The sequence below is a fragment of the Acromyrmex echinatior genome, chromosome 7 (assembly GCF_024713525.1).
Source record: "Acromyrmex echinatior isolate Ae372 chromosome 7, ASM2471352v2, whole genome shotgun sequence".
NCBI lineage: Eukaryota > Metazoa > Arthropoda > Insecta > Hymenoptera > Formicidae > Acromyrmex > Acromyrmex echinatior.
In genome coordinates this window covers 3,588,266-3,616,008 of record NC_141858.1, presented here as the reverse complement: position 1 = coordinate 3,616,008, position 27,743 = coordinate 3,588,266, and the positions used below count along the sequence as shown (strand labels likewise).

Genomic DNA, 27,743 nt, shown 5'->3' with positions numbered 1-27,743 from the left:
ACACGTGAAGGCGGATTCGGAGGTTCAAACGTATCGTCGCTGCGACGAGCACTACAATCAGCCGTGGCAGAGGACGCACATCGACGGTCCCGCACCTAAGATAAAGGACTGTAACGAATGTCAGCGTCGGGCGGCAGTCTGTTGAATCGAACGATAAACGCGCTTCCTTTCGAGTTACATATTCCGGGCTACCAGTTTTGCGGCCCGGGCACTCGGCTTACGAAGCGATTAGCCAGAGGTGACGTGGGCATAAATCCGCTGGACGCGGCGTGCCGAGAACACGACATTGCATATTCTCGAAGCAACGATCTCACCGATAGACACGCGGCAGACAAAGTACTCGCCAAGGAGGCGCGGAAACGTGTCACCGCGAGAGATTCGGCTCTGAGCGAGAGAGCTGCCGCTGCTGCCGTTTGGGCAGCGATGAAAGCCAAGACCAAGATCGGCATGGGCATGAAATCAAAAAAGAAGATGACAACGAGGAAGAAGACAACGAAAAAGCGGATACTTCCAACGGCAAAACGAGGTGGTGCATTACCTTTTCTACCAATGTTGGGCGCGCTCGGGTCCTTGATTGGTGGAGCGGCCAGCGTGGCGAAAGCAGTAAACGATAGCAAAGCCGCGCGACGTCAGCTCGAGGAGCTGCAACGTCACGACCGCGCGATGGAACAGGGCCGCGGTCTGTATCTCGCTCCGTACAAATATGGACGCGGACTATATCTCGGCCCCTATAAACGCGGACAGGGTGTAGCAGCGAAGAAAAAAAAAAAAACGCCAAAAAGACGATAAAAATGCCCTCGGGTGCAACTACCAACGTGCAATTGGACGTGCTCGCGAGACGTATGCGCGTACCATACTTTAGAGGTGTCTTCATGCGTAACGCTTTACCGACGAGCGGGGTGCACCGAAACGAAAGCGGTATTGTGAATCTGGACGATGCGACCGGGCCGGGTACTCACTGGGTAGCATACGCCAAGAGGAACAACCACGTCATATACTTTGACAGTTTCGGTAATCTTCGACCGCCCAAGGAACTAGTGCGATATTTCGAGAACGGTGCTACGACGATAGAGTACAATCGTACGTCCTATCAGACGTACAATCAGAGCTTCTGCGGTCAAATGTGTCTGCAGTTTCTACAAACGGTAGACGCGCGTGAATTTAAAAAGCTCGACGAGGTGCTGTAAAATCTCAGTATTAGTCGAACGCTGTTTCCGTCATGTCGCTGACACTTACGCTGAGCGGGAAGAGCACCGTCCTCGCGGCGAACTACTTTCCCTCCATAGATTTGAGTGACGGCGATTACGAGCTCGGTCTGGTGATTTTTGAGACTTATCACACGATACCGAATGTAAACGAATCGAATAATAAATTTTATTTTGGCAAAGACGATGCAAAAATTACAATTCCCGAAGGTTCGTACGAAGTGCGAGACATAAATGAATTTTTGAAACGTATGATTTTACGGAGACATTTGCACCGCAACGCACTTGAAACCATTGACGTAGTGCATGATGACAACAAAAACAACAACAACAATAACAGCAACAACAACAGCAACAACAACAATGACACTGATGATAATTGTGAGGGTGGAGAATACCCGATTACGCTCCGCGCAAACTACAACACGATGAGATGCGAGATTAAATGTGCATACAGAATAAACTTTGGCAAGCCCAACAGCATTGGATCGCTGCTGGGATTCTCGTCGAAGCGTATGCTGCAACCGCGAAGATGGCACGAATCGAACATGTCGATCAACATAATGAATGTAAACGTTATCCGCGTAGAGTGTAACGTGACCGCGGGCGCGTACAGCAACGGCAAAAGCGCGCACACGATACACGAATTTTCACCGAGCGTGCCACCAGGATATAAGATATCGGAGAGGCCTACGCAGATCATTTACCTGCCGATCACGGTACGGAGCATTACGGATTTAACGATACGCGTCGTCGACCAGAACGGACGATTGCTCGATTTTCGCGGAGAGGAGATCACCGTCAGATTGCACGTGCGACAGCGACAGCGAGCGTGAGATGCTCGTATTGAACGGAGCGGAGCGCACGCAGAGAGATAACGCATTCTTTACAAAGCTGGTAACATCACCGCTCGATAACGCTTGCTCATCCAACTGCGTCAGCAAGAAGAAGCTCAGTGCGTCGAACGTTAAATTTTTACAATCTTTGGGATTCGTGGTGCGCAACTTTTAAGATGACTGATATCTTAAACATTAAAGATGAGCCGATCTTTGACGATCGCATCGTCAAGATTGAGACTCACACGTACAATCCGTTCGCTAATACAACATTTGGGTACAGTGACGAAATAAGAATACCTATACAGCAACAGGATCTGTACACACTGCCGTACGAAAGCTTTCTATATGTCGAGGGAAAACTGACGAAGAACAAAGCTGTCCAAGATGCTCATGTGGCATTGGCAAATAATTGTGTCGCGTTCATATTCGATGAGATTCGATATGAACTCAATGGTGTGGAGATTGATCGTAATAGAAATGTGGGTATAACTAGCACGCTCAAAAACTATGTAACAGTGTCATCCGACAGAAGCGTGATTCTACGGAATGCCGGCTGGGATGCGCAGACTACTGCAACCGGATATTTTAATTTCTGTGTACCGCTCTACGTACTGCTGGGATTTTGCGAAGATTACAAACGCGTGGTGATTAACGCTCGTCATGAGTTGATTTTAATACGAGCGCGCAACGACAACAATTGTCTGACGGGAGATCCGGTGGTAGAGCCAACGCTCGAATTATTCAAAGTACAGTGGCGAATGCCGCATGTGTTATTGAGCGAGATAAATAAGCTGTCGATGTTGCGCGCTTTGGAGAGCGGACGATATCTGAGCATGGCTTTTCGCTCGTGGGATTTGTACGAATTTCCACTCTTGCAGAGCACAACCAAACATTCGTGGGCCATCAAGACGGCTACTCAGCTCGAGAAGCCGCGCTACGTTATTTTCGCTATGCAAACAGGTCGAAAAAACATCATGTCCGAGGATGTAAGTCGATTCGATGACTGCAAATTAACCAATGCGAAACTTTACCTGAATTCGGAATGTTATCCGTACGATGACTTGAATCTGGATTTTGACAAAAACAGATGTGCGATTCTGTACGAATTGTACGCGCGTTTCTGCAAGGGCTACTACGGATACGAGTATCTCGAGCCGAGTCTCACCTTTACAACTTTTTTACGTTATGGTCCATTCGTGATCATTGATTGCTCTCGACAGAACGAATCAATCAAGAGTGGCACCGTGGACGTGCGATTAGACTTTGAATGTAAAGAGGATGTACCTGCAAATACAACAGCCTATTGTCTCATCATACACGATCGCGTGATTCAGTATAATCCATTGACCAACGTTGTGCGCAAAATCACCTAAGTGCACCTCTAACACGATAAGATCTACGATACGACCACAATCGACTGCAGTCTTCTCGACAACATGCTCATGCCAACGTTCGTGGATCTGCAAGGATTCATCGTTAATAAGAAATTTATCGTGAAGGAAGTGGCGGTGCTAAAACAGGGGACCGTTCTCACGCATTACATTTTTACGAGTCCTGTGCCATGGAAACTTTTGACAAGATCCGACAGGTTTTGCGCCTCCTGGTTGATTGCTTATCACCATGGATTGCAATGGGAAGACGGGACGATCCCGTACAACGAGGCGAAACGTCTGATCACAGCAGCTGTATTTGAAGATGATGCTATCGTGTACGTTAAGGGACGCGAAAAACGAACGTGGCTGTGGAACTTGCTTTTGGACGATGAGCGAGAACGTATTTACATTGAGACCCTGGATGCAGTTTACGAAGACATGGAATCTTTATCTAATCTAGATGTTACTAATATTATACGATGTGGACAACATGTTAAGAATTGCGCGTTACAAAATGTTTTGAAAATATATAACTGGTGGTTGCAAAAGAATTTTTTTAATAAAAATACATTAACATATTTATTATGTATTTCTTTTCCCTTCCTTTGTAATGTATAAACGTATGTATAAACGTACGTATGTGTGTATAAACATATGTACGTATGTATAAACGTATGTGTGTATAAACGTATGTATAAACGTATGTATGTATGTATGTATGTATAAACGTATGTATAAACGTATGTATAAACGTATGTATAAACATATGTATAAACGTATGTATAAACATATGTATAAACGTATGTATGTATGTACGTGTGTATAAATGTATGTATAAATGTATGTATAAATTCGTGATAAAGAAAATATGTAGAAAGACTTGATAAAACGTGTCGCAACATGTTCGAAATTTTTGGAAAAGAGGGGGAGAACCTATCTTCTCTCATCGATTCCAGAAGTATTACCATTTACACGGATGCAGTCAGTCTTACGATACCCGCTTATACGAACGGTCGAAAAAAAAAAAAAAAAAAAAATGTACGCTAAAGAGAACAGTGCATCGTGTGATGTGAAGAAGGAATATAACATGTAAGTTCCAACGTTCTATACATAAAAGAAACGTTTTTTAACATTATTGTATGTACACAGTACGGAGCATCGTGCAGTGCGTTTACTGAGCAGACGTTACGATCTGACGAATACGGGCTACAAATTTTTAGAAATTGGAATCAACGTTGGCCCACCGAGTTACGTGGAGATCGTCCTTGGAGATCATCGCGGACACGAATTATCGCTATCTCTCGAAACATGGAAGAGTCTCTACGAGCAGCGAGGAAATATTTATAAGCTGTTTCGAAATGAATACAAGGATAATTTTATTAGCGTTGGACCGCTAATCATCAGTGTTTTCATGCTGAACTATGCTACGGTCGTACGTCTCGATTCTTCATCGGTACGCATTATGATGACCGAAACGACGCTACGCCGTATGTTTGACTTTAACGGGTGTGTCGATGTAACATTCGAACGATTAGCTCGACTCATCGATACGGTAGATACCAAGTATACGCGATTCTCCAACATCGCATCTGAGAACATTATATGTGATAGCGACATTTTCAATGGACAGCAGCTCATTGATTGTGAATTGTTAGCTTTAGTTTTTAATAAGTACGAAAACCGATGTAATAAAATCTAAATAAAACATTTTTTGTTAGCCTTATTTCATGTGTATTGTCTTTTACTTCCCATCCTTTGCCTCGACGCGCCAGGAAAAACCATAAAAATTGAAAAAAACTGTATCATACAAAAGAAACTCGTACTCTATTAATTCTTCCATCCTTTCTTCACTCATAGCACGCGCGCTCTATCTTTCTCTAACATACAAGCCTTTATTATAAGCGATTCTCCAACATTGCATCTGAGAACATTATATGTAATAGCGACATCTTCAATGGACATCAGCTCATCGATTGCGAACTATTAGCTTTAGTTTTTAATAAGTATGAAAACCGATGTAATAAGATGTAAATAAAACATTTTTGTTCGCCTTATTTCATGTGTATTGTCTTTTACTTCCCATCCTTTGCCTCGACGCGCCAGGAAAAACCATAAAAATTGAAAAAACTGTATCATACAAAAGAAACTCATACTCTATTAATTCTTCCATCCTTTCTTCACTCGTAGCACGCGCGCTCTATCTTTCTCTAACATGCAAGCCTTTCATCGATTGCGAACTATTAGCTTTAGTTTTTAATAAGTACGAAAACCGATGTAATAAGATGTAAATAAAACATTTTTGTTCGCCTTATTTCATGTGTATTGTCTTTTACTTCCCATCCTTTGCCTCGACGCGCCAGGAAAAACCATAAAAATTGAAAAACTGTATCATACAAAAGAAACTCGTACTCTATTAATTCTTCCATCCTTTCTTCACTCGTAGCACGCGCGCTCTATCTTTCTCTAACATGCAAGCCTTTATTATCGATACATTTTTAAAGAAAAGAAAAATATGTCATGGTCAAATTCAAACCTTTATTATCAATGCATTTTTAAAGAAAAACATGGTCTAATTTTGATAACAAAAAAAGGAGCCCTATTGTGTAGGAGCCCTATTGTGTAGGAGATTAGACCTTTCCCCCTCTTTCCCCCGCGTTAGGTATTCCCCGCGCCTACAAGTACTTCCCCGCACCCCGCATTCCCCTCTAGCCCCATGGCTTAGAACCCGCCTAGTATATCTACTGGCAGCGATGACAGCCAAGACTAAGATCGGCATGGGCATGAAAGCATCGAAAAAGAAGACGACGAGGAAAAAGACAATGAAAAAACGGATACTACCGACGATGAAACAAGGCAGCGCATTACCGTTTTTGCCAATGTTGGGCGCGGTCGTGTCCTTGATTCGCGGAGCAACAAAAGCGGTAAACGATAGCAAAGCCATGTGACGTCAGCTGCAACGTCACGATCGCGCAATGAAACAGGGCCGCGGACTGTATCTCAGTCCCTACAAACGCGGAGAAGGCATAGCATCGAAGAAAACACAACGCCAAAGAGACAAAAAAAATACCTTTGAATGCAACTACCAACGTGCAATTGGACATGCTCGAGAGACGTATGCGCGTACCGTACTATAGAGGTGTTTTCATGCGTAACACGTTACCGACGAGCGGCGCGCGACAAAAACGGTATCGTGAATCTTAACGATGCCATGGGACCCAATACTCATTGAGCAGTGTACGCGAAAAGGAACAACCGCGTCGTATACTTCGACAGTTTTAATAATCTTTGACTGCCCAAGAAGGAGCAATATTTCGGAAACGATGTTACGACGATAGAGATACGATCCCACATATCAGACGAGAGCTTCTGCGGACAGATGTGTCTGCGGTTTCTACGAACGATCGACGTGCGTAAATTTAAAAAGTTTGACGAGATGCCATAAAATCTCAGTATTGATTGAACGCTTTTTCCATCATGTCGTGTTGACATTTACATTAAGCAGGAAGAGCAGCCTCCTCGCGGCGAACTACCTCTCCGCCATATATTTGAGTGACGGCGATTACGAGCTCGGCCTGACAATTTTTGGGATTATCATACGATATCGAATGTAAACGAACAAGACGACACAAAAATTATAATTCCCTAGGGTTCGTGCGAGACAGATATGAATTTTTGAAACATTCGATTTTACGGAACGTTCGCGCCCCGACGCAATTCAAATCATTGATATAGTGATGACAATAGCAAAAATAACATTGATGACGACGATGACGAGAGTGGAGAATACCCGATAATACTCCGCGCAAAGTACAACATGATGAAATGCGAGATTAGATGCGCCTACAGAATAAGTTTTAGCAAGCTTAACAGAATTGAATCTTTGCTAATAGCAGTTCTCGTCGAAGCATACACTGCGACCGTGAAAATGGCACAAATCAGACGTGCCGATCAACATAATGAACGTAATTGTTATCTGCGTAGAGTGTAACGTGACCGGATGCGTATAGTAACGACAAAGGTGCATACACAATACACACAAATTTTTGTCGAGCGTACCACACAGGGATGTAAAATGTCGGAAAGACCCGCGCAGATCATTTACTTACCGATCATCGCACGGAGCATTATGTATCTAACGATACGCGTCGTCGATCAGAACGGACGATTGCTCGATTTTCGCAGAGAAGAGATCACCATCAGATTGCACGTGTGATAACGATAGCAATAACGCGAGCGTGAGATGCACGTATTGAACGGAGTGGAGAGCACGCAGAGAGATAATAAATTCTTTATAAGGCCTCCATTATGACATCGCCGCTCGATAACACTCACTCATCTAGCTGCATCAGCAAAAAGAAGCTCAGTACGTCGAACGTTAAATTTTTACAATCTTTAGAATTCGCAGTGCGCAACTTTTGAGATGATTGATATTTTGAATATTATCGGTGAGCCGATCTTTAATGATCGCATCGTCAAGATTGAGACTCACACATACAACCCGTTCGTCAACACAACATTCAAGTACAACGACGAGATAAGAAAATCTATACAGCAACAGGATTTGTACCCGTTGCTGTGCGAAAGTTTTCTTTACGTTGAAAGAAGATTGACGGTGAAAAAAAAAACGATCAGATGTCAACGACGCTTGTAAATAATTGCGTGGCGCTCATGTTCAATGAAATTTGATGAACTCAATGATGTGGAGATTGACCGCAACAGAAACGTGAGCATAACTAACACACTCAAAAATTACATGTCGATGACATACGACAAAGCTTTGATTGCACTGAAGGATAAATGTAACTCTAGATCTGATACGGAGGAAGGACATTTTAATTTTTGCGTGCCGCTCAGCACGTCTTTTGCGAAGATTACAAACGCCTGATTGTCAACACTCATCACGAATTGGTTTTGATACGAGCCCCCAATTACAATTGCTTAGTGGGAAATCTCGTGACGGCGTTTGAGGTCGAATTATTTGAAGTACAGCGGTGGATGTTTCACGTTGCGCTAAACGAAATCAATAAATTATTAATACTGCGAGCATTGGAAAGCTATCGTTATCTGAGTTTTCGCTCGTGGGATCTGTATGAGTAAGCTCTGTTACAGAATATGACAATAATATTTTTAGTTTTTTTAAGTTATTCATGGGCCATTAAAACGGCGACTCAGCTTGAGAAGCTATGATACGTTATCTTTGCTCGACAGACGGTCAAAAGAATATCATGTCAGATGTTAATGTGTTCGACGATTATAATTTGAGTAACGTGAAATTTTATTTAAATTCAGTATTATCCGTAGGACGACTTAAATCTGGATTTTCAAAAAGAGATAGGCCCTCCTATTTGATATGTACGCGCGTTTTCGTAGACAATATTTGGAATCGATTGCTTCAAAATGCTACTCAACGTGCTCTCATTTATCGAGAAAAGACCTTTTGTGATCATTGATTGCTTGCGACAGAATGAATCCGTCAAGAGTGCCATTGTAGACGTACGCATAGAATTTGACTGCAAATAAAATGTGCTCGCAAATACAACAGCTTAATGTCTTATCATACACGATCGCGTGGCTCAGTATAATCCGTTGACCAATGTATTGCGCAAGATCATGTAAATTGTAACGTCAACATGTATTTAGAATTTCAAAGACAGAGAAAAACTGGAGTGATATGCAGTCTCGAAAAATTGCTCGTCATGGCGACGTTTGTGGATCTTCAAGGATTCATCGTTAACAAAAAACTTATCGTAAAGGAAGAGATGGTGTTGAAACAAAGAACCGTATTCACGCATTACATTTACGAGTCCCGTGCCGTGGAAATTTTTGACAAGATCCGACAGGCTTGGGCTTCCTGGTTGATTGCTTATCACCATGGATTGCGATGAGAGGATTGGACGATCTCATACAGCGAGGCGAAACGCCTGATTACGAAGTTTGTATTTGAAGATGCTGCTATCGTACACGTCAAAGGACGCGAGAAACGAACGTGGCTGTAGAACTTGCTTCTGGATGATGAGCGAGAATGCATGTACATCGAAACTTTGGATGCAGTTTACAAAGACATGGAATCTTTATCTAATCTAGATGTTACTAATACTATACGAAAACATATTAAGAATTGAGCGTTACAAAATATTGAAAATATATAACTGGTAGTTGCAAAAGAATTTTTTAAGTAAAAATACGTTGACGTATTTATTATATATTTCTTTTCCCTTCCTTTGTAATACATGTATGAACGTATGTATAAACGTATGTATGTACGTATAAACATATATATAAACGTACGTATGTACACATAAACGTATGTATGAACATACGTATGTATAAATGTATGAACGTATATATGTATTAACGTATGTACGTATAAACGTACGTTTAAACATATGTATGCATGAACATATGTATATTCGTACGTATGAACGTACAAATAAATATATAAACATATGTATAAACGTATGTATAAACGTATGTATAAACTCGTGACAAATAAAATTCGTAAAAAGACGTGATAAAACGTGTCACGACACGTTCGAAATTCTAAGAAAGAGGGAGAGGCCTGCCTCCCCTCTTCGACTCCAAAAGTATTACCATATACATCATAGTTTACGCAGATGCAATCAGTCTTGCGATACCCGCTTGTATGAACGGTTGAAAAAATGTTCTTCGCTAAAGAGAGCAGTGCATCGTACGATGTGAAGAAGGAATATAACATGTAAGTTTCAACGTTCTATACACAAAAAGTAACGTTCTTTAACATTATGTATGTACACTGTACGGAGCATCGTGTGGTGCATTTACTGAACAGACGTTACGATCTGACGAATACGGACTACAAATTTTTAGAAATTGGAATCAACGTTGGCCCACCGAGTTACGTGGAGGTCGCCCTTGAAGATCATAGCGGACACGAACTATCGCTGTCTCTCGAAACGTGGAAGAGCCTCTACGAATAGCGAGGGAATATTTACAAGATGTTTCGAAACGAATACAAGGATAATTTTATAAGCGTTGGACCGCTTAACCGTCAGTGTTTGCATGCTGAACGATGCTACGCTCGTACGTCTCGATTTTTCCACAACGCTATGCCGTATGTTTGACTTTGACGGATATCGATTCGAACGATTAGACTCATCGATATGGTCGATGTCAAAAATACGCGATTCTCTAATATCGTGTCTGAGAACGCTATACGCGATAGCGACATCTTCAATGGACATCAGCTTATCGATTGCAAGCTATTAGCTTTAATTTTTAGTACGTACAAAAAAATCAGTGTAACAAGATGTGAATAAAAAAATTTTCGTTTGCATCACTACATACATATTTATTTTCTTTTACTTCTCATCCATTTTATTCTTTGCCTCGATGTACTAATAAAAAAACCGTATTGAAAAAACTGCGTTATAAAAGAAAGGACTTTTACTCTATTAATTCATTTCTTCCGTCCGTTCTTCGATATCACGTTACACACACCGACATCGTCGCGCTCTATCTTTTTCTAACATGCGAGCTCTTGTTACCTACGCATTTTTTATGTCTAAAGTTCTATAGTTCTATATTCTGCAAACAATTATGATCTTAAATGTTTCGTATGCAGCGCAAATGTAAATGTATCCTAGATAGCCTCGTTATGGCAAAGGATGCTTCTTAGCGTCAGTCATTGCCGAATCTCTGCGCGAGCATATTAAATATAATGAAGAGTTTGCACCGTGAATAATTTTTTTTATAAACTTGCAAAAGTATTTTATTATTTAACGTTAATGATAGAATATTTTTGCACGTTTACGTGATTAAGTAAAAAAATTATTTTTACAGTGCAGTTATATTATACATGATGGGTGATCAATAACAAAAAGTTGTGGCGACTGCCTGCACCTCTTCCACGGGTTCCATCATTCAACATGATGAGAGTATAACAATTGATCTAACTCGATTACCTGTCGATGAAATAGAATTATTCCCCCGAGATTGCCGATGAGGTGGATGATCTCACTCAAATATGTATCAGTAAAATTGAGTTCGACAATCTCGATGAGGTTATGGAGAAAAAAGATGAAGAGGAAGAGGATGAGGAAGAGGAGACTGCCTCCTGAATTTATGACATTCCTCAGAATGGGAGAGGTGGTGAAAGAGGAAGAGGAAAAGGCTGTGGAAGAGGAAAAATATGAGGCAGAAAAAGAGGATGAGGAAGAGGAAGAGAAGAAAGTGGAAGGCGTGGAAAAGAATTGGAATTATAAGTATCATAAATTTATATGTAAATTTCTCTTCTTATATATATTTCATGCTAATGTAATGCTTTTTGCATTACAGAAACAATGGCGTCAACCCCACAAATTTTTAAAATTTTTTATGTTTATTTTTTTTTCTTTTAATTAATTTTTTTTCATTTTTTTATTATAATAAAATTTTATGTAGTGCGAAAGCAATATATGTAAATTACATTATTTATGCTTTGCATCTATTCGTTTCTTTCCTTCTTTTTTATCTCCGCGCTAATAAATTATGCTCGTCGAGCATCATCGCGCTCGATGGTACTGTTACGCCCGTATTAAGCATTTGATCTCTTTAAATTATTAAATAAAAAAAAGTATGATAAAATATTTTTGCACGCGAGAACAAAATACAACGGGAGCGACAACGCGGTGGGAAAGATGATGACAGATAAGAAGAAGATAGATAGTAAGTGTATGCAAGCTTTTGTTACCGATGCATTTTTGAAGAAGACGACGGCAATGGATGGCGCTAGGGGACGAAAAAAATACGGAATGCATAGCGGAATGTCAGCATGCGTATCATGTTTATATAATTTATCGACCGAAGTCGATATGTTTACACAAACATAGGACCCTGGTTATCATTGTTTACATAAACAGCGATACTGGTCCCCCTTAGAGGACCACAGTTAAAATCCGCCTACTAATATACCTACTAATATATCTACTAATACCTACTAATACATTGCCTAAACTCATTTTTGAAAAGAGAATGGGAACAGACAGACTTTATTGTCGCTGACGTTGATCCCTTAGATATAAAAAAAGATTCGATATCGTCAAAGTGCATTCTTATATGTGTGTCATTGCATAGTTTAATATAAGTAATTACACTGAAAATTAACTTGCATATTTGTAAAGTAAAATTCCACATTGATCCACAGGAAAAAATAAATGTATAAAAAAATAAAAACATAAAAATAAATGATATATGAAAATAATGAAATAGAAAACGCATGAAGGAAAGAGAGATCTAATACATCAATTGCTCAATGAATAGTTACCGCTGCAGTCATCGCAAAAAACATTTGTGAGGATATTATTAGGTGTATAACTTTGCTTCCGCCGTTTTCCTATAGATGGCTTTAGCGATAAGTAGTGGTCGAAATAAATAGATCATAGACGTTATACAATAAACTTGGGTATCTGTCAACATAATCCTATAGAAACATTAGTCGATTTGTGTCTGCATCATAAAGTTATTCTCGATTGAAAATGTCAGTTTACGAGCCAAATTCTCGTCATTTGCGGGAGGTTTTAATTTTCTGTTTCAATATGAAGAAATCTGCGGCTGAGGCTCATCGAATGCTCTCAAATACTTATGGTGAGGCCGCTATTAGTAAAAGAACGTGTCGTGAGTGGTTTCAACGCTTCAAGAACGGTGATTTTGACGTCGAAGACTGGTATAGCGATGGAAGAGAGAAAGTTTTCGAAGAATTGGAAGCATTACTTGATCAAGACTCGTGTCAAAATCAAAAAGAATTGGCACGATCATTAGGAGTGACTCAACCAGCCATTTCAAAACGCCTCAAAGCCATGGGAATGATTCAGAAGCAAGGAAATTGGATTCCGTACGAGTTGAAGCCGAGAAATATTGAACGGCGTTTGTTTGCTTGTGAACAGCTGTTGAAAGGCAAAGACGGAAGGGATTTCTGCATCGCATTGTGACATTGGGGACGAAAAATGGGTTCATTACGATAACCCCAAGCGCAGAAAATCATGAGGAGTTCCCGGCCATCCTTCCACGTCGACGGCCAAACCGAATATTCACGACTCCAAGGTCATGCTCTGTATTTTGTGGGACCAGCTCGGCGTAGTGTATTATGAGCTGTTAAAAACCAACTGAAACAATCACAGGCGATTGGTATCGAACACAATTGATGCATTTGAGCCGAGCATTGAAAGACAAACGGCCGCAATATACAACGAGAGACACGATAAAGTGATTTTGCAGTATGATAATGCTCGATCCCATGTTGCGAAAGTGGTCAAAACATATTTGGAAACGTTGAAATGGGAAGTCCTACCCTACCCACCATATTCTCCAGACGTTGCTCCCTCTGATCATCACTTGTTTCGATCAATGGCACACGGCCTGGCTGACCAGCACTTCCGGTCTCATCAAGAAGTAAAAAATTGGATCGATTCGTAGATCGCCTCAAAAGATGATCAGTTTTTTCGACACAGGATTCGTATGCTGCCCGAAAGATGAGAAAAAGTGGCCAGCGATGGACTTTGAATCATAAATGTATAACCAGTTTTTTACAATAAAGCCTCGAATTTCGGAAAAAAAACGGCGGAAGCAAAGTTCTACATCTAATAGTTATTGTCAAATGAATTTTAAACATTGAACAGTTTCCTGGTGAAAATTTTTCTCATAATTTTTATATGAATTTTTCAGAAATACTAAGAAATATTCGAAAAGTTTACATCTTCTTTCAGAATTCTTCATACAAGTGAATTCTAAAATCGCCAAATACAGAACATGACCTTGGAGTCGTGAATATTCGGTTTGGTCGTCGACGTGGAAAGATGGCCGGGAACTCCCTATGATTTTCTGCGCTTGGGGTTATCGTAATGAACCCATTTTTCGTCCCCAATGTCACAATGCGATGCAGAAATCCCTTCCGTCTTTGCCTTTCAACAGCTGTTCACAAGCAAACAAACGCCGTTCAATATTTCTCGGCTTCAACTCGTACGGAATCCAATTTCCTTGCTTCTGAATCATTCCCATGGCTTTGAGGCGTTTTGAAATGGCTGGTTGAGTCACTCCCAATCGTGCCAATTCTTTTTGATTTTGACACGAGTCTTGATCAAGTAATGCCTCCAATTCTTCGAAAACCTTCTCTCTTCCATCGCTATACCAGTCTTCGACGTCAAAATCACCGTTCTTGAAGCGTTGAAACCACTCACGACACGTTCTTTTACTAATAGCGGCCTCACCATAAGTATTTGAGAGCATTCGATGAGCCTCAGTCACAGATTTCTTCATATTGAAGCAGAAAATTAAAACCTCCCGCAAATGACGAGAATTTGATTCGTAAACTGACATTTTCAATTAAGAATAACTTTATGATGCAGACACAAATCGATTAATGTTTCTATAGGGTTATGTTGACAGATGATCAAGTTTATTGTATAATGTCTATGATCTATTTATTTCGATCACCTGTGGCTATTGGATCACGTGCTACGCAATGGCGCCGGTGGTTGCCAACCACGGCGAAGGACAAATGGCGGGAAATCGTTAGGTTGAGAATGAGCGCTACGCACTGCTTCTGATTTTTATGCCATGAGGCGATTTAATACACACTTAATATCTAACTAACTAAATACTAAATACAAATGTAGATTAGAAAGTAGAGATGTGATTGCGCGTGTAAGACGGCTCGGATACCGGCATCGTGTCGCGGACAATACTAGAACTATGAAAATACACTCTAAGAATTTATCTGACGACGCTAACAATTATCACAGACATGAATAATGATCGGTATCGGTCTCGCGGAATACACAAAGTAATTCGGAACCTCAACTTCCGAGTTCTAACTTACTGACTATTGCAGAGACTTACACGAGGTCTGCACGCGGCACGCCATGACACCAGAGAGAGCGAAAGGAAGAAGTAACGGAAAGAACGACCGCATCAGCGCCGCGACGGACGCATGCAGCGCCGCCACTGGCGCTCGCAGCGCCGCAGCTAACGTTCGCAGCGCCGCGACCAACGCTCGCAGCGCCGCGACTAACGCTCGCAACGCCACACACCACTTACCGCTAAAGCCATCTATAGGAAAACGGCGGAAGCAAAGTTATATACCTAATATACTTTAAATGTTAAAAAAGAATTGTACGTTTACGTTATTCTGTGTGAAATTAATAAACAATATTGCTCCACGATCATGCATTTTAGTCGCAGTATAAAGAACTTGGATTTCGTGCTTAATCGCAGTAATACATGGTGTACCAAGCCATAACAGATATATAAACACATCAATGTGTGTGATTCGAAGTTTGATTACGTAAATTTAAATCTTCCTACATGTCATTGTACGATTCATGATGTTACTAATGTAACATACAGCGAAGCTCATTCATACATAGATATTGTAGAACATATATTACTTCAATGTCATAAAATGTAATTATGATATCTATATTAAAGTAAAATCGTATAGAGGCGAAATTGAAGTAACTTTTGACACATATAGAGGCGAAATTGAAGTAACTTTTGATTAAAATAATAATTTAAAATAAATATAATGTTATAAAATAATAATTTTTAATGATAACTTGGAAAATGTTGCTGGAAAATGTGAAACGATGAGCACTAATTAGTGAGACTTATGGTGACATTACTGATTCAGTCAGTTAGCTCACTACATACGCTGAGGATTCTGTGGAATGCGAAGTTTCTAGAAATTCGTGATGGGGCTCACTACTTAAAAAAAGAGACTTACGATACATAAGTCTTATTATATTAGTCGCTCTTTGGATCGCTCCTACTACATAGAGCAGATTGCTTTTATTGTATCAGAGTATATACTACCCTTGAAAATGTCTTACGTTATGAAATATTACGTAATTCAACAGGATGAGGTGTGCGAGAAACAGTAGTTTATTCAATTTTTATAAAATTTTGATTATACATTTTATACGTTATGTATTTTTCTAAGGTCTATTTACATACATTTTTTCTATTTTCTACAGTACATCTTCTCATATATCTTCGAAACCTCGCTACATACCTCATCTTGATAAGGAGATATACATTGACATTGACAGCGTATAAGTTCTTGGACATCGGGATCGTCGTGGAACGTCTCATGTAGAAATTGCGATCTGCGACAATCGAGGCAACCGCATAATTCTGCCCCATGCTATGTGGAAGGCATTCATCGAGAGACGTGCAGATATTGAGCGATTAATGCAGTCAATTGTCCCATCATCATCATCATCGATTCAAGATCTGAATATAGATCTTGTTAAAGTATGTGATACGAAAAATGTAAAATTGTCATTGTATGATACATGCTTGTACATGAAACCAACAACTGTACTCTTCTTATTTGAGTTCGAGCAATGTGTCGAGCATGCGTACTATAAACTAAGTCAATGTACGCATGGTGTTAATAAAAAATTCAAATATTTTGTATCATTTTTAAGACAAAATTGTATTACTAATAAACGCGATGCTGCAAACACTTTGCACAAAATTTATGATAAAAATTATATTATAGGATGTGAACTAGTAGTCTATAGTTTAAATTATATTATACGTGCTGCATTAAATATTAGATAAACAAATCGCAGATAAATAAATCTATATTAAAAAATATACATATTTCTTTGAAAATTTATCTTTTCCCTAATCTCTTCATCATTCCCTCTTTATATGTGCGGGAATGCACCGCGCGGAAAGATTCGAGTGAGAGAACGGCACACGGTTGATATGATACACGACAGTAAAGAGAACTCCGTTTCTTTGTAATTTAACAAAAGAATTTTCTTTAATATGCACAGTTACAAATTCAGAAAATATAATTAATTAAATATTAGATTAACAGAATATTAAATGCGATCATCTTTTCCAAATTGTATTTGGAATCGCGGTGATGGAAAATCTCGGCGATTTTCTCGGCACTTCTCGAAAAGATCTGTCTTATAGCGGTTTTCACTAAGCGGTTAGCACGGCGGTTTTACGAAACGATATAGTAGCGAGACTATGACTCTAAGAACTCTAAGCAGGAGGAACGGCGAGATCGACGCATTTATTGCTTTCGGCCTAGGCTTTCTTCTTGGGAAAAATCCAATAAAATTTTACCACAATCGTAATTATTGCGTGGCATTAGTTGTACAAAATTGATTGGCGCTTTGGATTCTTTTCTAACGACGTTCAACGTAACAGTCATGCGCGACAGAAAATCCGTACGTGGGATTGGTGACAGCGCGTGACGTATTCGTCGGAGCGCGGCGCTCGCGTGCGCGAATTGAATTGTTCTAGAACTTTCGATTGTCCGTTGCCGGTGCCTGTTTGCGTGTACCGAATTGTTTTAAAAAGACTAAAGAACGACGAATCCCTGACTTTGACGAGGATTAAGGTCAGGCTCGAGATGAAATCACGAGCTCACCTTATGCGTGCGTTCAATAACAATTACTGTCGGTCGATCGAAAGAGTTCTTACTTTTTTTCCGAATTACCGATCTCAAACATTATATTTTTGTAAAAATAAATTACTTAATAAGAAAGCGCGTCCAGTTGATCGACTTATACCATTAAAATATTATTAAAATTGTGCTCATATCATTCTATTGTAAAATTGCATCATGAAAGTGCATCATAAAATGAATACCATATCTTTTTAATAAAATCGTGCGAGAGAATATATACGAAAAATTTGTGACTATTATATGCCAAAATTATATTATTTATATAACAATAAATGTGATGCATTAAAAGATTGCGTGAAGTTTATGATGAAACTTCAATCATGGAGTGTGAATTAGTAATGTGTGCTCCAGATGAAATTGTATACACTGCGTTACATTTAAAGTAAGCAATAAATTAATGTTTTATAGAAAAAAAATGTATAATATGATACTTCTATATTACTGAACTTTTTAAATTATTTTCAATCTCCTTTTTCCCTGCCTCTATTCGGCAGTTTAGAATTATATACGGTAAGAAAGCGTCCAATTTTTCCTCAAATAAGTTAATCAAATTATTAAAATAAAAATTGAATAATAAGAAATTATAATTTTAATCTCTATTTCTCTCTGGGTTTTCTAAAATATATTTTTCACTCACTTCTATGACACCATCTGCTTATCACGTAACTTTGAAACCCGCACATTCCTGTTTCTCCTTACCGCAAGTAGAAAAAAACCTTTTTTCTCTATAGTTATTTAGAATTAATTAATAATATGATAGCTATTCAGTAAGACGACGTAGTACAATAAGTGTTCGATAACTACTCAATAATAGTTTAAAATGATTTGATAATTAGGGATGCTCAGCTATTTGTTATTACATTATTAGGTGTTGGAATTAATTCGTAGCGTTTTACAAGTGATGGGAAGTACTTTCATTAATGTATTTTTTAATGCTCATGTGAAATAAATAACATTCTTTCATTAAAAAACGCTACGAATTAATTCCAACACCTAATACATTACTAAAAATATTATTATTGGAATACAAATAAGTTTCCGTTTTTTATCAAAAATTAAGCATTTATTGTGAAAGAACTGTACATAATGTTTTATTGAAAGTATTATCGCTAGCCACTACTTTTTCCCATCTTTCTGGTAGCGTACGGATACCGCGTTGGAAGAACGCTTCATCTTTTAAGGCTATCCAATTATCGATCCAATTTTTGGTATCTTCATATGATGTGAAGTGCTGCTCAGACAGGCCATGCGTCATCGATCGAAATAGATGGTAATCGGAAGGGGCAATGTCTGATGAATACGGAGGTTGGGGTAGAACTTCCCAATTGAGTGCTTACATGTAGGTTTTGACCGCCGCAACATGTGATCGAGCATTATCATGCAGGAGAATAATTTTGTCATGCCTGGAGTAGTAGTGGGTACGTTTTTCCTTGAGTGCTCGGCTCAATCTCATCAATTATGTTCGGTAGAGAACCCCAGTAACAGTTTCGTTCGATTTGAGCAACTCATAATACACGACACTAAGCTGATCCCACCAAATACACAACATGAGTTTTTTTTCCATGAATATTCGGCTTAGCTGTCAATGTTGAAGCATGGCCAGGTGATCCCCATGATTTCCTCTTCTTTGAGTTATCGTAGTGGATTCATTTTTCAGTTACTATACGATGCAAAAAAACCCTTTCGTTTATGCCTGAGCAGCATTTCACATATGGAAAATCGGCGTTCAACGTTTCTCGGTTTCAGTTCATATGGAACCCAATTCCCTTGCTTTTGAATCATTCCCAATGATTTCAAACGATGTGAAATTGCTTGTTGAGTCACTCCTAATGTAAGTGCAAGTTCTTTTTGAGTTTGGCACGAATCTTTATCCAATAATGCTTCCAATTCCGCATCTTCGTACACTTTCGGCCTTCTGGCCTTTCGTTCTTTGTCTTCGACGTCAAATTCACCGTTCTTAAACTTTTGAAATCACTCAACTTAAGGCAGCCTCACAATATGCTTCTACAAGCAATCGAGCCTCAGCTGCAGATTTCTTCAAATTAAAGAAGTAAATCAAAAGTTCCCGCAAATGACGCTTATTCGGCTCAAAACTCGGCATTTTCGCACAAAAGAAAATATATGATGCTGATATAAAATCGCTAGTATTTCAAGGTTATGTTGTTGACAGATGTCCAACCTTACGATATAACGTTTTACATCAGACAATTTTAACCATAGTTTGCTAGTGGCGCCGTGTTTTGTCAAACGGCGGAAACTTATTTGTACTCTCAATATAATTAGTTGCTAAATTATATATAAAATAATCTAACTAATAAATTAAGTAATATCATAAAAAAATCGTAAAACAAATATCATATTTATTTAATAAAATTGTGAGCAAGAAGGAAAAAGAACGTGGGAGAGAAAATAACGGGAAGAAGAAAGACCGCGAATACTATAAGTATAGAACCACAATGAGTAAGAAAGAGAGCACGAATACTATGGCGAGTACTATACGACTACAACGGATGGGACATCACTATTTGGCAATGTCGCAATGCATCTCGATCTATAAATTTTATATATCATTATGCATACTATTTGACAATGTCGCAATGTATCAAAATTACATTCATGATATCATCGCGAAACATGTCGTATTAACACGTCGAATGTCATTAAAAGAAAATCTTTTATTAGAAGGTGCTTGCATTTTTTATCTCTCGCTTATGTTGATTGAATAATTCCGTATGCATTCCTGAAGAAATGTGGTGGAGGGGAAACTTAGAAAGAGCGAATGTTACTGCATCAGTCGTTCAGACGGATCGCTACTGCAACGCTTTCCAAGCATGTACGATTCCTTGAGATTTTACGTTCCTATTAAAGAGTTTTATAAATAATAAGTTTTTATTTTATACATTTTTTTTTATACCTTTTCTCTACAGTTTGTTTATTTGTTTTCCTTTTTTTTCTATTATATAGATATAGATTTTTGGAAAAGTTGTTGGGCGGCGGCGGGTGGCAGCGGCGGGTGATGAAAAAAATACGGAATACATAGCGGAATGTCGCGTATCATGTTTATGTAATCCATCGATCAGAGTTCTATGTTTATACAAACATCACTGTCGACTGGGGACCTACGTCTTCGCGCCTACGAGTACCCCCCGCGTCATCGTGTATCCTAGTTCAGAGGAAAGTACCCCTCGCAGTTAAAACCGCTACAATATATCCTGTTAAACGCAGAGAGCAATTGTTTTTAAACTCATGTATATATATATATATATGTGTATATATATATATATATATATATATATATATATAAAGATGCAGAAGAAAGTTTTTATATACATATTATTTCTTCTGCAGAACATCTTTTTGTAATAATCATACACCTATCATACACCTCGTATACATTAGGAAGAAAATTTACACTGACTCCTACAGCTTACAAATACCTGGATGTCATGAGACCTATGTTTAAATTTTGTGGAAATTGCAATTAGCGACAACCAGGGTTACAACATAATTTTGTCTCGTGCAATGTAGCGAACTTTCATCGAAAGATGCGCGGATATTGAGCAGTTCGTGCAATCAATCGAACCTTCATCATTGTCAGTCCAAAATCTATGATAGAAATCGTAAAAATGTGTGAATGTGGTCAAATTAACACTGCGCGATACATGTCTGTATATGAAGCCGTCAATCGTGCTTTTAATATTCAAATTTTAACATTGCGTCGAGAACGTATACTCTGAACTGTGCCAGTATATGCATATCATCAATGAAAAATTTAAATATTTTGTAACACTTTTATGTGAAAATTGTACCATCGAATATAAATGTGATGCTGTATCTTTTGCGCAAAATTTAATAAAAATAATAAATATCAAATATAGAGTGTGAATTAATAGTTTATGCTTTAGATAATATTGTAAACAGTGTGAAAAATAAATGTACATTTTATTGCTAGTCGGAAGCAGGTGTTTAAAATTCGATTTATTATTAACTAAATTAAATTAAATTAATGTCCTTAAATTAATTTCCTGCTTATAAATATTGTAAGAATTATATATTGTAAAATTACGTTATATATAAAAATAAATGCATATTTAAACTATATATCTGAGTATATGACATTATTCGATCCTTTTTTATTTTCGCAGCGCTATCATATTACGCGCGCTGCTATCATTTTCGCGTTCGACTGTACTGTAACGATTACGACCATATTAAGCGTTTTCTCTATTTAATTCATTAAATAAAAAACGTATGATAAAATATTTTTGCGAGAACAAGATACAATGGGAGCGACAATGCGGCAGAAAAGATGATGAAACATAAGAGGAAGAGAGATAGGAAGTATATGAAGTATGTATTTGCAAGCTTTTGTTACCTTTGCATTTTTAGAGAAGTTGACGGAAGGCGGCGAGCGGCGGCAGCAGGTGACGAAGAAAATATGAAACGCATAGCGTCATCACGCATGTCACGTTTATGTAATCCATCGATCGGAATCCTATGTTTATATAAACATAGGATTCTGGTTATGACTGTTTATATAAATAGCGATGTCGGCAACCGGGGATCTTTCCCTACGAGTATCCTCTCGCGTCATCGAGTACCCTCCGCGCCCCACAACTCCTTCAAAGGACCGTAGTTAGAATCGCTACAGTATACCTACTGATATTCCTTAAAGACAGTCTCGACCCTGTTAAATGCAGAGAACAATTGTTTTTTAAACTTATGTGCATGTACAGAAATATGATAAGGACCTAACAGCGACCCATGCCTAGCGGCTAGGCTGAGTGTAATGGCGCGCCGGCAGGGTGACGAAGCGACATTGCCTCATTTTCCGAGCGCTTACTCCCAAACGAATGCGTGTCCCATTACGTCCTTTTGAAGTAACAAAATAGAGATCTGGAGCTACATTTTAAGTTATATTAAAAGAAAATCGAAACTGACCTTTTAATCACACCGTCATTTTAAAAACTTAAAAACGGACAGAAATCGTCAAAAACGGTTTGATTAGGTTTGATTAAAAAAAGAAAGTATTTTCACGTGAAAAAGCATTCAATTTTCTAAAAAAATGTCAATATTTCATTTTCAAACTTGTCTTTCATACCCACTAACGACAAGCGAAAAAAGCGCTGCAAAATTCCAAAAATTGATGGCCCTATAGTTCGGTAATCAGTTAGCCTAAGGGTCTATTATTCGACATAGAGTCTTTATTCATCAAATTGTTCAAGCTCAAGCAATATGAACGAAATCCATAAAATTTCGTAAAATGGATGGCTGGCTTGACATGATATGCACCCATGTGAAGCTGGCCCCCCAACTTTTGAAAAAATTAATTTTCTATAGCTATTCGATTGCACATCGTTTACACATTTATGTACACTTTGAATTTTCGTTTGCACACTTCTAATAAGAAAGTTATTAAAAAAACAGTTTTGGGAGGCTAACTTTAGTTCCCCAACTTCGAGCACATTGGATCGAAAAGATCTCCAATCAATAGATGTTTGTTTGCACATTTCGAAACAAGTCGATTTTTCGTTTGCACACCTTTATTTTAAAAGTTATTAACAAATGAGCGTTGGAGGGCCAACTTCATACTACGTAAAAATTCGTTTCCGCGGTTTGAATTTAATAAAATGGAGTTCAAAATACTAATCAATAGGTTTTCGTTTCGTGCACATTCCGAAACAATTAGATTTTTTGTTTGCACATCTTTACTTAAAAAGTTATTAACAATTAAAATTTCGAGAAGGATTCAAAGCAACAAATAAGTTTAAATCGCACCTACTATGCTCAAAATGGCATGAATCAGATAGATTTTCATTTGTACATTCCGAAATTAGTCTATTTTTCATTCGCACGCTTTAAAAGTTATTAAAAAAAAATGTTGAGTATCAAATTGAGTGTTCACTCGGCAAAAATTACATTTTTCAGATAAATGTTATTGACAATTATTGTTTCGACTTCGCTATATAAATTCGAAACAGGAATATTACGTTTAAATTGGTAATAAAATGAATATCATTACACTTTGATATAATTTTTAAACTACAAGTGTTCAAACGAAAATCAATCGATTGAGATCTTTTCGATTCAATTTGCTCAAAATTAGGGGGCTAATGTGAAGTTAGTCCCCCCCCAAATTGTTTTTTAAAAAATTTATTAACTAGAAGTATGCACACGAAAATTCAAAATGTGCAACCGACGAGCAATCGAATGAGCTATAAAAAATTAATTTTCTTAAAAGTTGGGGAGCCAATTTCACATAGTTATGAAATGCCCCATATATAGTATACCTATGCATAATTCACATTGAATTATTTAAACTATAGAAATCAAAGCCTTAAACGGTTTAATTAGATCTTAAATGCTTGTATGATTCTTGTGTGAATTTATATAATATATTATATAATATATAATATATTTATATAATATATAATACATTATATGGGGACTACGTATGTACGCGCACCAAAACAATTTTTCGGTCTTGAAAACGTTAACTCTACTAAACTACCATAGTAATATCACGAGATAAATTGGCTAGCAATTTAACAAATTTTTGATGCTTATTCGCATCTTCGAAACGATCTTAATAATGTTGAACATTAAAATTTGTAAATTACTACTATATTAAAATCTGTAAGGTCTAGGTAGTCTAAAAGCTTAGGACACTCGCACGGAATGCAAGGGATCCGGGTTCGACTACCGGCCGAGGTAATATTTTTCGCAATAAGAATTAATTAGTTACAGATTTTAATTTTATAGTTTGTGTTATCACAAACGTATGTTTGTGTTATCGCATACGGTTCTATAATATATTATTTATATTGAATTATTTAAGCATTAAAGATCCAGCTTCGACCGGTATAAGCTTCTAGTTTATCGTTTGTATTGTAAAATTGATACTTGTAACTGTTTTTTCACAAAAAATTCACGAACAATCGTCGATTTTGTGATCCTCCGAATTATCTGATCTCCTTAAAGTAAATATCACTAAATACAAAACCGACATGTATGCACACAACATAAATAATACAGATTCACAAAGCAATTTAATATAAAAATAGATCAACATATTTTTGACAAATAGGAGAAACCAGGGCTGGTTGTTACAGTTTTTGATTAGTGATTTAAAAAAAAAGGGGATGCCTGATTTTAAAGTATTATGTACGTTATAATACCTGTATACCTGTACATTCTTTAGGTATTTAAAAATATATTACTCATAAATTCATCATATTGTAAAAATATGTTATTTAATTTTAAATGAAACTGCAAAAATGTGATAATTAACCACGTGTCCTGGGGTGATTGTCACATGTTCTAGGATTGACAGTAGCATATTTGTTATGGACAACACATAAAAAATAAAATTTTTATTTTAATATTAGTTTTATATTTTGAGAAATAGTAGTAATTATGGTATTAATCCAAATAGAATAATTATTTTAATTATAAAATATGTAATTTATTTTTATACCTAGTTTTATACATAGTTTCTGTATGAAAAATAAAAAAACTATATGTATATCATATGTATATTATATGAAATATAAGATATTTGGAAGTATATTCCCTAAAAATATTAGGTGCGCAACTAAATTCTCGCTGTTATTTTGATGAAAATGCAACTTTATTGTGAAAAAATGGCTTGGAAATGGCTTGGCGGGTAACTCCTAATACTGAAGCAAGCTCTTCTTGCATTTGGCACGGATCCTCGAGCAATGCCTCCAATTCAGCATCTTCGAAGGTTTTTGGCCTTCCTTCACGCGGACGGTCGTCAACATCGAAATCACCGTTTGAAACGACGGAACCAATCTCGGCACGTTGTTTCACTTAGAGCAGCATCTCCGTAAACTTTTTGGAGCTCTCTATGCAGCTCTCTTCAGCCGCCGTTTTCTTCGAATGAAAGAAGAAAATCAATACTTCCCGCATATGACGATTATTTGGAACAAAATCAGACATTTTCACACAACCAAAGGAATATGACGTAAAAACAAAATCACTAATGTTTCAAAGCGGTTTGTTTACCATATGTCTAAGCTTGGTTCATGACGTTTAGGTTATGTCAGAATCGATCAGCACTTACTGCTGGAGCCATCTGTTGACAAACAGCGGGAACTTAGTTGCGCACCTATGTTCTCTAAAGATATTAAAATTAATTACCTCATCTTGTTTTTAATCTACCCCTCACTGCCATTTTTAATAGAAAAGATTGTATTTACAAACTTTATCAGGATAATGATTAATTAATTGTAGCACAGATCTTTTAAGCATGTAATTTTCTGTGAATACAGATATTACGATTAATAATGTCAAAATAAGAAAAATTTACTCATCAATTTCATTTTATTAAAAATCTTTATATATAATATATACAATGCTTGTGGTACAAATCATTTTACACAACAAATTAATATTACATCAGCAATCTAAAAAATTTTTCTGCTACATCCTGTTTGAGTTATAAGCATTTTGACAATCAACCCCATATCACAGCTCCGGTCTCCCCTACAATAAGAAAATAGTTAAAATTACAAAATTTAATGTAAAAAAACCGAAATGTTTATGTATTTTAAATAAAATATAATTTGCACTCGTACAGCAACTAAAAGGTTGCAACACTCTTATTTAAATAAGTTTCGGAATGCAATCTACTCACTGAGTGATTGGTTCTTATTTTACTTGATTAAACCATAAGTAATAATTAATCGCTCGATGAGTAGGCTGCATTCCGAAGCTCATTGGAAATAATGTGTTGCAATCTTTTTTAGTTGCTGACTGTACATCCTATGCTGGCTTTAAGAGGCTTCACATTTTAAATTGATTCATTGGAGTCTTTGGTAGTTTCTCAAATTTAATATATCTTTATTTTAATTTTAATTATTTGAGCCCTTTATCTGTTTCCTTATTTTAATATATCTTCTTTATCGATGCAGCATAGTTATCTTTTATACACAAATTAGCTACCAAAAAGACACGTTCTATTATATGTATTACAACTGCAGTGATGTAACAGTTGCGGTATTGTTTAATGCATACTTTTAAGCAGTGCGTACTCTTGGATAGTCTTATCCTATCTTTTATTGTTTCTTTAATGTTTTAAATTTTTAGTAAAATCGTTCTTATTAGATTAAGTATGTTTTAAATACTTACAAGAGGAACACACCAGGTGACGGTGTCGGGGATTTTGATGTGTTTTTACGAGCTGTTCTTGAGCGAAGAAAAACTATACGTGTCCGGCTATTTTAGCCATTGATTCATAGTTTCGAAGAAATCGATTTTTTAAATTATTGTAATAATTTGAAAAATGTATTGTATATAAAAATATTATTATCGTTACAAATTTCATTTTATTTCATTAAATATTAATAAAATTATACCTGAGTGGATAATTCTAAATTTCGGATGATGATTCTGAACGTGGTAAGTAGACCGTGTGTAAGTCGAAATGTTGCTCACTTCAATAAGCATTCGACTTACTCGCGCGCGCAGCAATTTTTCGAACTAAAGAAGTATTTCAATAAAATTTATTATCATGGAATAAATGTTCATGATAAAATCGCATTTGCTAATAGAGTAGAAAATGCGATTATTGCCAAGACAAAACATCTTTGTCATTCTTAAAACAAAATATAATTGATGAGCTGAAAATTTGTGGTCAAATGTTATACAAACTACAACTGGCTGAAAAAGTGGAAAGTTCCAAATTATGTGAAAGAGCAGAGATTATTGGAAAGAAAATTGCAGAATTTGTAACAAAAATAATTCGTGATTTTCATTTCGAAGCAGATGAAGAATTACTTTTGGAAAAATGCATCACAAAAGAAGATATTAATACGATTAATTCTAATATTCTATTACTAATTTATTACATTGACAATTG

General features: G+C 37.3%; 3 protein-coding genes and 1 pseudogene across 3 annotated transcripts; all 4 read left to right on the top strand.

Moving 5' to 3' along the window:
- Nucleotides 1-113: 113 nt before the first annotated feature.
- LOC147909000 (uncharacterized) lies at nucleotides 114-789 on the top strand. Its single transcript, XM_087407637.1, has one exon. The coding sequence runs from the start codon at nucleotides 118-120 to the stop codon at nucleotides 787-789; it is 672 nt and encodes a 223-aa protein (XP_087263763.1). The 5' UTR covers nucleotides 114-117.
- Nucleotides 790-2,217: 1,428 nt separating this feature from the next.
- Nucleotides 2,218-3,417, top strand: LOC147908999 (uncharacterized). The gene has a single exon (XM_087407634.1). The coding sequence runs from the start codon at nucleotides 2,218-2,220 to the stop codon at nucleotides 3,415-3,417; it is 1,200 nt and encodes a 399-aa protein (XP_087263760.1).
- A 63-nt stretch (nucleotides 3,418-3,480) lies between these two features.
- LOC147908998 (uncharacterized) lies at nucleotides 3,481-5,471 on the top strand. The gene has a single exon (XM_087407638.1). It carries the CDS (start codon nucleotides 3,481-3,483, stop codon nucleotides 4,033-4,035), a length of 555 nt encoding a protein of 184 aa, XP_087263764.1. The 3' UTR covers nucleotides 4,036-5,471.
- Nucleotides 5,472-11,532: 6,061 nt separating this feature from the next.
- On the top strand, nucleotides 11,533-16,992 carry LOC147908997 (uncharacterized; annotated as a pseudogene).
- Nucleotides 16,993-27,743: the final 10,751 nt, after the last annotated feature.